We start from the raw sequence: 10,991 nt of genomic DNA on the forward strand, positions 1-10,991 counted from the left end.
ACACGCATCCCTACCTCTACTGGCTGTATTTGCCTTGGTTTCGCTCCCCTAGCAAGCTCACTGCGCTTACGACCTTTCAAACGACGCACGACGCACGCGCTTTGTAACCGCCGCCGCCTGGTATATGAGTAACCCGAACCCCAGCGGCGCGTTTTTCTCTTCCCCACTATAAAATATAGTATTCTTGGTGTAGGGATGATGTTGAGGTAGGAATACGCCTTCAGCCGTAAAGCTATCCTTGCTTTCGTAATATAACAGTTTTTTTTAACCATTTGTAGATTATAGATTTGAACAGAGAAGCGAATTGGCTTAACGAAGAGTGATTTCAATTAATACTTCTGCGACAGATACGAGGACTGTAAAATGATTATTGTTGTCATGGAAAATAAAAGGAGACACACAGACAAAGGTAAGACGTTGATATACAGCGTTTTTATTGAGGTCCTTTACATATACAAGGACTTTGAATAATCAATAAGAAAATGTTTACAATGAATAACTAATTTGTTGATATAGAACAGGCGCTCTGCAAAGCTCAAAATCATATTGAGTACAGACCATTTGTACTCAAGAAACGTGATTGGTGGAGACCGCTTGCATACAAGACACGTGATTGGTGGAGAGACCGCCTGTATACAAGACACGTGATTGGTGGAGAGACCGCTTGTATACAAGACACGTGATTGGTGGAGAGACCGCTGTATACAAGACATGTGATTGGTGGAGAAACGGATTTCGAGCATGTCCTATCATTATTTGGAGAGAAACGTCACAGCGTGTCACGAACAACAACAACATACTTGTACTTCCCTGTCATGTCACGCTATGACGTCGCGTATCAAAACGCACGCAAAACTGAGAGCTACACCTTAGGATTAACGAAAGCCTCGTTGTGTTCATCAGTATAATGATGAGCCTAAAAAACATAAGCTATATAGGACTAGTTGTTTATCTCTAAATTAGTTAATCTAATCACGCGCCCTATCTTAGAAACGGCGTTTATTACAATTATCTTATTTTCAACGTAACTGTACTGCTAAATACTTCTCAACTTTGCATTCCACACCTCGGTGATATCTTTTGTACGGGTTATGAATAGGAAATCCCAATTTCTCCTTCATTTTCTGAAAAATAAGTTCATCACGAATCCAAATAGAGAGCGAGTGCGGCTTGGAGCAACTGTTTAGAATGGGATCACTCTCGTGAAACAGATGCTGCAGTGACTCACTTTCTGAGCAAGCGTCAATAATGGCCTTCTTACCGACATCACTGATGTGATTATACGAGATGTCAAGAGACTGTAAAGATTTAGTCTTAGTCACATACTTCGCAAGTGCACACATACCTTCGTCATCTATGTTGTTACATGCTAAAGATAGTTTCTCGAGAGAAGTATTTTTCGATAACGCTTTAGAAATCGATCTTGCACCGAACATATTTATACCACAGCCATCAAGTATCAGAGTCTTCAGCCTGCAACTGTTGTCCTGAAGTATGTTTGCAATAGCATTTAGTCCTGCTAGTCCTATTGGGTTAATACTCATATCTAAAAGTGTCACATTTTGTATGGCTTTCGCTAATGCTTGAGTGCCAGAGGGGCCAATCCCTGCGTCAACTAATATAAGTTCGGTCACTTTTGTGTTCAGAGCAAGGCCATCAGAAATACGTTGCGCACCTAGATCGCCAATATTACCATGAATCGATGTCAGTCTCGTGATAGTATTGTTGTGCCTCAACATTTCACCCAAAGCCTGACCGGCATCAGGCGTCACGCGACGAGGATTTATCGCGAGTGTTCGTATTGTAGTATTGAACTTCAATGCTTCTGCAATATGCTGAACGCCAGCATCTCCCAAAATTCCTCCCCCAATGTAAATATCGGTAAGAGTAGTATTGCCAGATAATACCTCGTCCAATGCAATGGCACAGTTGTCATCTATACTTGGAGATTGAATGTGAAATGTCGATAGGGTAGAATTGTCTATCAAAGACTTGACCAATGTAACCCATGTCGTGTATTTATTATTTGGACAGAAAACAAAATACCGGATTGATGAGTTACGTGACAGGAGGTCGTCTATCGAGCTTTTGATGTTTTCAGAAGACTTTGAAATCGTGAGGTTCAGGGTTAGTAAAGACGAGGAGGAAGCCATCGCATCGACGAGCTGCTGAGGAATTGTGGTGCCCTGTTTGTCAATCAAAATAGTGAGGTGACTGAGGGGAGGCGCACCACTGGCGCTACGGCCAGTTTGCGGGCTCAATATTTCAGACGAATCGCGTGACAACAAATGTGACAATCCAATTAAAGTGCTAGAATGACTGACATAAGCAGCAACTCTGCACGGCAAACGCTGACATACCTCTTGTAGCCAACGACATTCGATATCTTCGCATTCTGCTAAACAATCACAAAGCAGAGAGAACGGTAACCAATGCTCATGATAATCACAAGTGGGTACCCCCAGCGATGACATTTCTGGTACCAACGGCGCGAGTGCTTCTATGGCTTTTCTCGCATTGCCACCAACCATAACTGCGAGATCGTACATGGTAGCAGTATAAAAAAAGGTCTCATTACGTAAGAGTTCAGGATCAACGATTCCTTGCGCAAGTCTGCTGGCCAAATACAAAGCACAGAAATAGTCCTGAAAAGACTTGTGGTTAAAAGAATACAAAAACACAGACCGTATTGACGGCTTCTCCTTTCTAAGAAAACCTATTTTCATCAGGTCTTCTGATGGTTTGCAATGGAAAGTGACGGCATTATTTTTCAGAGAATCAAAAGCAATTTTACCGAGTTCCAAATGTAGCGCTCGAATCTCGTCCTCGTTTAAGCTCCTATTTTCCTTTTCGCAAAATCGTCTTGTCCGTAAGTACACTACTTCATCGTAAAGTTGCCTTAGACTGATTTCCTTTTCGAAAGTTTCATTTGCATTAGTCTGACTATGTTCTTGAAAGCAAAGACAATAAAGAGCTAATGTTAGGGGATTAGATAAATCAAAATTGGAAATCCCTTGTAAGATAATTCGAGGAAAAAATTGATCTAGAGGAAAAACCCTTCTTATGTAGTCCTGTACATCACACAATCCCTCGAGATGTAGAACATTGCCTCCCACAAAGTGCTTGTATAAGTTGTAACCTTGACTAATTTGTTCTGGTCTGGCTTCCTGTGACCTGATTGTAACGAGAACGTTACTCATGGCAAAATCTTTCCTAGTTATTACTTTACCTAAGCTTTCTTTTACGTTACTCGCCTCTAATGGAAGTTCATCGTAGCCGTCTAAGATCATTAGGATCTTAGACTGGTTCTTCTTCATGTAATCAAACACCTGCCCTCTCTCCTCATCAGAGGTTTCTGATGACAGGAGTTGCTCCTGCACTGCTTGGGCAATTCCCCCATCTTTCATTTCTTTGCATCTCAAAAAGAGCAGCAGTTCAACTTCTGGAAAAGATTCAGATGTAGGCAATTCTCCTTTAGCCCAGTCAAAGGCAAGCTTTTGACACAAAGTAGTTTTGCCGGCACCTGATTCCCCCTCTATTAGTACTCTGCATGCTTCCTTCAATTGCCCATCAACAACAAACAGGCCATCCATCTTCACGTCAAGGCCATCGTCTCTATTGACCAGTTTCAGCTCCGAGAACATCTTGTTGAGGTGGAAGTCATACCTAATACCACCAAAGTCATTGCCATGGAGGTTATCAAGCGGCTCTATCAATGCATTCTCACCAGTTGTGTACTTTTCACGCAGACACTTGATCAGGTTTTCAATAACTAGGAAGGTCCAAACAGAATAGTTTTATTTTGTTTGAGATTTACATTTTATAATTAAAAGTAAGTAGGTGCCCGAGTAGGTGCATTCAGGTTGGCTGTGTTATTCATTTATTAAAATACTTGTTTGATTCTCTGATTACCCTGACAAGAGAACTTAAAACAAGCTTATTAATTTGCGAGTCATTATTTTTGGTCTTCACTATCACACAAACAAGGCCCGATTTGGAAAAAAAAGTTATTTCATGGATTGGATGGATTATGTGATTCTGAGAAAAATACATCCAGAAAATACTTCCAGAAAAGAGCATTCGAAATTTCATGATTTTTTTTTTTGTGGTAGTGGGGGGAATGGGGTTGAGTTAAAGTGAGGATTTTGCAATTTTGTGATATCAATATTTTATTTTCTAGGTTTCGCTATTTTTTCAAAACAACAACAACAGAATGTAGCAAACAGTTATTCTCTACTGCATGGGCTAAATTTATTTCCCCAAAAGAAAAAAACAGAACTACAATTTATACTAACGATAATGTGTCTATCTGTATCAGTATAACACACATTCTACTGAGAAGTCAGTGATCACTAGAGACGTTTCTCATAATCAGTTGTGAAGGCTAAGTGTGCTCGTGATTACAGTAGAATCCCAAGGCTGGCCTTGCCCCCATCCTGTTGCACCCCTATTCCTTCTTAGTACCCTTCATGTAAGCTCCTACCTTTAGGTCTGGTGTGTGGCTTCTCCACTGAGGCTGAGACAGTGCTAGAAGAGAAGAGAACAATTAAATCATAGTGCAATTGAAGAAAAAGGTTTCATGAAATTTAATTTTTACTAAACTAAAATAAAAAAAAACACATGTGGAAAAGGAAGACGAAAATTAATCCTGAACTTACTTTGACACAGTGGCATTGTCCGCAACAGCAGATGTGGCACCGTCCTTAAGGGTCACATTGCTAATGTTGGCCACATGTCCACCTGTGAATAAAAATTCAATTTCTATGTTAAAAAATATCTTGCTGTGCAATCCAAAAATAAGTAGAGCAGATAAATATAATAAATAAATGTGTTTTCATGTCTATTTAGCCTGATTGAAACTAAGAATTAAAACATTATCTTTATATATTTACTGTTATATGATTTCAATTATAAGTTCAGAGACAATTTTTCTGTGGATTTTGGAAAAGATATGCAATTTCTTGTAGTCTCATTTTTTTAACAAAGCATACAACTCACTTGAGCTTTGTCCCTGTATAGACCTCTTGATGTCCTGTATGTCTCCTGCAATCTTCTCTGTAGTGACCTTCAGCTTTGATACTTCTTCAGTTGTGTGCTGTATGTCTCCTGACATCTTTTCTGTTGTGGCAGACAGCTTGGAAAATTCTTTAGCTGTGGTGGCCTTCAGTTCAGACACCTCCTTGGCTAGCTCCAGGTCATGGTAATACCAGTCTTCCAGGACGTTTTTGTACTCCTCTCCAAGAGGGGCATCCTTTAGGGCGTCAACTTCGCCCTCAGTCACCCCTCCTAGATTGACTATAGCTTTTGAGATTTCAGACCAGCATTGAAGGAAATCCCCTTCCTTCAATTCTGTGGACTTGACATGAGCGAATATTTTGTTTCGATACCACTTTAGTCGGCACATGTTTGCCTCCTTCGTGGTGTCTGTTGAAGGAGGTAGAACATCCCAACTTAAAGTAGTTAATGGTGGTGTGAGATTACATATGTTGCGGAGAAGGCAAAACAGAAGCGTTATGTCGTATTTCTTAGCATTAGGCTGTGAACCGCTAGGGGGAAACAACAGATCCCACTGTTCTTGTCTGATGACTTTCTTCTTTAAAAGTTTCTTCAGGGTAGCTTTGTTCTTCTTTAGACTTGCTTCAAGGGAGCTTGGAGGATGGCTGGAGTTGAAGACAGTGAGCAGTGCTTTTGTGCCGCCATCGACCAGCAAACGACAGAGTCTGCTGAAGTTGTCTTTGCCTTCAGTGCCAGATAAAACAGAGGCCATATTGTTCTACAAGACATAATACAAACTGTATACTCAGCTACAAATATCCTTGCTAGTATTTGCCCCCAAAATGAAGGATTACACACTAAATTACAGGTTCTTATGTACTCTCTGAGGAAACAATTGTGCTTCTTACTTTTGTTGCCATTTTTACTTTCCATTTTTTTACCCTTTGTTACTCTTTTATTTAAGACGTCTATCTACACAGATTCCCTCTCATGATCCACAACAAAATTACAGGTAAAACAAAACAACAAATTATTTTCACTTCAAAGTAGACTGTCAGGATACTGTCAAGCATAATTATAAGTTAAAATATTAGGACAAATGTTTACTTCTTTTTCATCTTCCTTTGAGCCTTCTTTACAAATTCATCCATTTGTTATGACTACAATTTTGGATATTTTTGAAAAGAGCTTATTTTTCTTGTGCTTTATTCTCAGTTCTAGGTCTCCATGGTTAAACTAAGAACCCTTGTCATTCTGTTTCTTTGAAATTATATTGTCAAAATTAGTGAATTCTAAGAAAGAGTTGGTTATTTTTCTAGAGAATTATAGGAAAGAACACCCTCAAATAAACACTACAGTTGTGCACTTGAATAATTTAATGTAGAGAAAGCCAAATTATGCTATTCCGCACAAGCGCGTAATTCCAGAAACCCTGTATATTAGTGCTGCTGCCACTCTTCCTTGACAAATTACTTATTCATATTTTTCTTTTCAGCTGTGGCTGCTAAATCATAGCTCGGTCTGCATTTTACAGAATGTCTTGACACTCAATGGGGAATATGGCAATATGAGATGGAAGTATAACCTCTCAGCAACAAATCATTGATAGTTATGATAACTATATAAAACAAAAATGGTAATGGAGTGGGTTTTTAAATCATTGATGGCTGGTTAAACTGCCTCACGGTACATTACCTTGGTAGATTTAAGTTACTGGTGAAAACAGGTGAAAACAAGTACCATCTTAGTACTTCATCAAGCAACCTGTGACACAACACAAAGATTATGAGAATCAGCCCTCAAACATACTATAAGGCCGTTAAGATCTTATCAGAGTGTTTAGTCGGAGGGTTTGATATTAGATTAGGGTGCAGTTGTACTCAGTTTTCTGAGTTCTACTGAAACCCTCCTGGCTAGGAGCATACTAGAAGATACCCAAAACAAAAAAGAAACGTTAACAAGTTTTTTTACTTATAAATAGATACACACTGTCAAAAATAATGTAGATATGCCTTTTTATACAATGTAAGCATTGATTAAAATTGTAGTATGCTTTTTGTTTTGTTATAAATTCCAATAATGGAATTATGAGTTAGTTTTGTAACTCACATCCTGGAATGTTTACATTTAGGATTTTTGGGTGCAGATGTTTTGATCCGTGGCTTTTTGGTTTCCTAATATATGGATTGATGGGCTGATAGTAAGTTTGTATCACACCGTATGTTATCGTCGAAGGTTTATCGTTTTTCCATGTACGTAAGTATCTACAACAAATACAAAAGCGAAACCGGAAGTGCTATCATAAACATATTTTACAACAGGACGAAACCTAGCTCAAGATTCACAAACAAGGCACAAAAGATACAGTAAATACGCCTTATCATTTGATAAACACGAGGCAGTGCGAAAAACGGAGTTTAGGAAGAAATGCGAACACGACATGGACGAACAACAGAAGCGAACAACCGGAACAACACGGCCACTCCACTTCGTTCTTTTTCAACACTTAATAAAGACTTTTTTCGACGATTTTTGCGCTTAAAGTATCTAAATTAAGAAAACAACCTTCTTACTTCCAGCTTCCGCTTACCGGGCAGGTCCGGTCGAAACCCTTTAGCGGCAAATCATGTTTTTTGCAGGCAAACGATGAAACATTCCGACCGTGAACGAAAGGTGTGGAGAAGAGGACGTGCAGGACTGGTAACTAGCTATTTATAAATATGGGAACGAGGTCATCAGCGGTGTTGCCCAAAAGGCGCGGGTAAACCAAATACAATATGGTGGCGGATGAAGTTGTTTTTGTTCGGTTCGGGAAACTTCCAAAGGAAAGACCACGAAAAACTGTGTTGGTAGGGAAGGGAGTTGTTGGGAGTTTCTTGTTACGTCCATAAACATCTACTTTATTGGCCAATAACGTTGGCCTACTACAGTTGTAAACATATACTTATAAAAACCGTTTTCAGTTGAGGCTGGGCCGTTTTTAGAACGCATCAGGAGTAAAAAAGAATTTTTTTTCTGCTATCTGAGCTTCTGCATGTTCTTGAAATTTTCTCTGAAATTTTGACCATTATGCCTCCCCTTAAAACAGTGTCCATCTTGGGATTGTTATAGCCCAGTGGTGGAACCAGGAATGCGCCCAAGAGGGGCGGTAGGTGGGTGGGTGGGTGGGGGGGGGTTGGGTCACTTACCTTGAACTGGAATTAGTCGAATTTTATACGGTCTAAAATCCACAACTTTACCTCTCTTCATCTGTTGTATATTTTGATGTATTGATGACCTCTTCCTGGCTGTCCCAACTCTCCCCCCCCCCCCCTGGAAATCCTGGATCTGCCCCCTGCAAATCTACAAATCTTGAAGCTCCTGACAAATCAAACTCAGCTTGTAAACTCAAATTAGATACATTCAGGGTCTGGGAGAAGAGTATTGATGGCCCTTGCTTCCCTGGGATAGCTTTGAACTACTGTAGCCATTCAGACCACAAATTGTATTAATTCAAAATTTTTATATTGGTTTCAGAGCAAAGAGGGGCAGAGATGTCTAGCACATCAACTCCTAGAGCACATCAAGCCTGCCTGTGGTTACCATTGCAATGTCACACTTCTGTTCCTGGATGCAACAAGGAGAACTTTTGGCATTGGTGACAGTATAAATATTGGATTAAACTAACAAAGTTGCACTTTTTATCTCAACATAAGAACCATTTTCTTTATTGCATTTATTTTTAAAAAATAGCAAATTTGTCTTTAAAGATTGCAGATAACACAGTTGCAGAATGATATTTTATTATAAAGCTATGGTGGTCCTACACATGCTCTCATTGGTTTATAAGCCACCAATACATCCCCGTAAGGGATGATCCTGGTTTGGCAGTACAGGAACTTATGGTCCCTCAAATGTTTCCATCGTTTGTATTTAGTGAGTTCGTTCTTTTTCCATTGGAAAAATCGGGTCCGTGAGGTCCGTGAGGAAAGGTATTTTATAGGTTGGCGGTACAAGACCACTTTCACAGAAGTGAAAGTGAGCCCGAACCAAGCCAACCGCTATACTACTGCCGTGTGACGGGATCCGCTGTATGGAAACTGCTGATGGAATCTATTTTATGGAAACTATACATTTATTTCATTTTATGGAGACTATGTTATTTTTAGTTTTATGGAGACTATATGTTATTTTTAGTTTTATGGATACTATATATTTTCGCGTGATGGGATCCGTTGTATGTAAACTGCTATGGAATCCACTGTGTGGAAACTGCTGATGGAATCCATTTTATGGAAACTGTACATTTTTTTAAGGAGACTATATGTTATTTTTAGTTTTATGGATACTATATATTTTTCGTGCGGTGTGTGATGGTTTCAGATACAATCCTATGGTTACGGCTGTTGCGTGACATTCTTGGAATTTTTATTCTTAGGAGTGTATCTGGAGGGTCCCCGCTGGTGAGTCTGGGCATGTCTATTGTATTTAGGGATTTTCCCGCTGACAAAGTGGAATGTTCTAGATGTGCTTAAAGCCGAATTGCCACCAGTTTACTTCCGGAGGTCCGACAGAAACCTCAACCGTTAAAAGACAAAATAATCTACTAGAATCCGAGATTCAGTTTCTCTCTCATTTCTACCATAATCTGTTCTCTGATATGGTCCTCGCTTTTTTTCTCAACTGAGGTGAGCGTTTATATACCTTTTCCCGTATCGACTCTCTCATTTCATTATATTTTTCAGCCTCTTTAATAATGAGATTGAATTCGTCTGAGGATATTTGGCTGTCGGTCAATGCTTTGCTAATAAGGCCATCGATTGTACTCAATTTAGATTTAGCTAGCAGCACGCGTTTCTGTACATTTTTCGATAGTCTCTTAGAGACTGATGCCGTCACTCCCAACCCCAGTCAACCATGTCCCAAATGCCCCAGCCGATAGGGCTACTGAGAGGGAACCCGACCCGATAGCTATTTTGTTTATAATCGACCGAGACTTCGCGTACTTCTTCCTAACTCTTTGGTTGTGTTCGAGGTTTGCGCTAATAGAGTTCTTAATAGAACAGATTTGTTGTAGTCTGAAACTTTTACCATTGTCTTCCTCGGATGGGATCGTTGGGTAAATCTGGCGACCTCTCTCGTGTGGTTTTGCTTCATACATGTTGTCCATTATATTATATGGTTAGATAATCTCGATGTACGTTTCTTGTTTTGTGCTGTCGTACATGTACTCGACATCGCCGGATAGCGCCTCACACATTACGTTGCTAGCGAAAAGCGCTGGGTTAGCGCCCTTCTCGGTGTTGATGTGGAGGACGGTAGGGTTTGACCCCCATACGTACAACTGGTATGCCACAGATGAAAGTGTCTGAGGGTTATCAAATACTACACCAGTTCTCAGGTGTAGGCATAATCACACCCCAAGAGGCGCCTACTTGGTTACTAGACGCTAGATTGTTCTACCCAGTAACTGCTTCAGGGCCACCCCCCACGCTTCGCTTCCAAGCGAAGTAGAACCTCTGGTCAATGGGCACACCACTGATCTCCGTGCAGTATAGGACTAAAATTGGCAGTTAGTTTTACAATGTTTTGGCTATTCTTCAACCCTAGACTGATGTTAAAACCAATTACCTCCCTCCAACCTCCATTACCAAATACTCTCAGGGGTTTGTGTATATGTTTCGCTCTGTATGAAGCTATACGGGCACTATTTCCTATATCATAGACGACCGACTCACTCACTTGATAGTTTGCCGCTATTTCAACTTCGATGCCGAAGGCATACACTTGGATTTTCTGGGGGCTTGGTGAATTATGTGAGACGGTGAAAAAGTAATGCTCCGTCAGCGGCGTGGCCAGGGTTTTTAACTGGAGGGGGCCCAAAAGAAACTTCCAAGTTATTTTCTCCTGTATTTTAGATAATATCTCATACATTTACTGTATTTTTGGCTGCTAAAAAGGGGGGGCACACCCTGGCTACGCCCCTGTCCATGTAAAAAATAGGCAACTCAACTGCA

General features: G+C 40.2%; 1 protein-coding gene and 1 long non-coding RNA gene across 4 annotated transcripts; one reads left to right on the forward strand and one right to left on the reverse strand.

Moving 5' to 3' along the window:
* Nucleotides 1-410: 410 nt before the first annotated feature.
* Nucleotides 411-7,754, reverse strand: LOC116617909 (NACHT, LRR and PYD domains-containing protein 14). Of its 3 annotated transcripts, XM_032381109.2 has the most exons (7): nt 7,586-7,708; nt 6,691-6,759; nt 4,999-5,773; nt 4,659-4,740; nt 4,484-4,527; nt 2,361-3,772; nt 411-2,186 (listed from the first exon to the last, which is right to left on the reverse strand). In XM_032381109.2, the coding sequence occupies exons 3-7, from the start codon at nt 5,765-5,767 to the stop codon at nt 1,020-1,022; spliced, it is 3,474 nt and encodes a 1,157-aa protein (XP_032237000.2). In that variant the 5' UTR covers nt 5,768-5,773; nt 6,691-6,759; nt 7,586-7,708; the 3' UTR covers nt 411-1,019. The 3 variants fall into 3 exon arrangements, with proteins under 3 accessions (XP_032237000.2, XP_048575674.1, XP_032236999.2); XM_048719717.1 differs by having other exon boundaries at nt 411-3,772; nt 7,569-7,754; XM_032381108.2 differs by having other exon boundaries at nt 411-3,772; nt 7,586-7,707.
* Nucleotides 7,755-7,758: 4 nt separating this feature from the next.
* Nucleotides 7,759-8,689, forward strand: LOC116617911. The gene is made up of 2 exons (XR_004295936.2): nt 7,759-7,844; nt 8,512-8,689. It is a non-coding gene; the product is annotated as an uncharacterized LOC116617911 (long non-coding RNA).
* The last annotated feature ends 2,302 nt before the right edge of the window (nt 8,690-10,991 follow it).

The sequence above is a fragment of the Nematostella vectensis genome, chromosome 12 (genome assembly GCF_932526225.1).
Source record: "Nematostella vectensis chromosome 12, jaNemVect1.1, whole genome shotgun sequence".
Lineage (NCBI taxonomy): Eukaryota > Metazoa > Cnidaria > Anthozoa > Actiniaria > Edwardsiidae > Nematostella > Nematostella vectensis.

Excerpts from the sequence above, each read along its gene's own strand:
- LOC116617909 (XM_048719717.1), bottom strand. The coding sequence starts at position 5,767 with ATGGCCTCTGTTTTATCTGGCACTGAAGGCAAAGACAACTTCAGCAGA. Across the intron at positions 4,528-4,658 it reads GACAATGCCACTGTGTCAAA|CACTGTCTCAGCCTCAGTGG; the intron begins GTAAGTTCAGGA and ends CTTCTCTTCTAG. Across the intron at positions 3,773-4,483 it reads GCCACACACCAGACCTAAAG|TTATTGAAAACCTGATCAAG; the intron begins GTAGGAGCTTAC and ends GGACCTTCCTAG.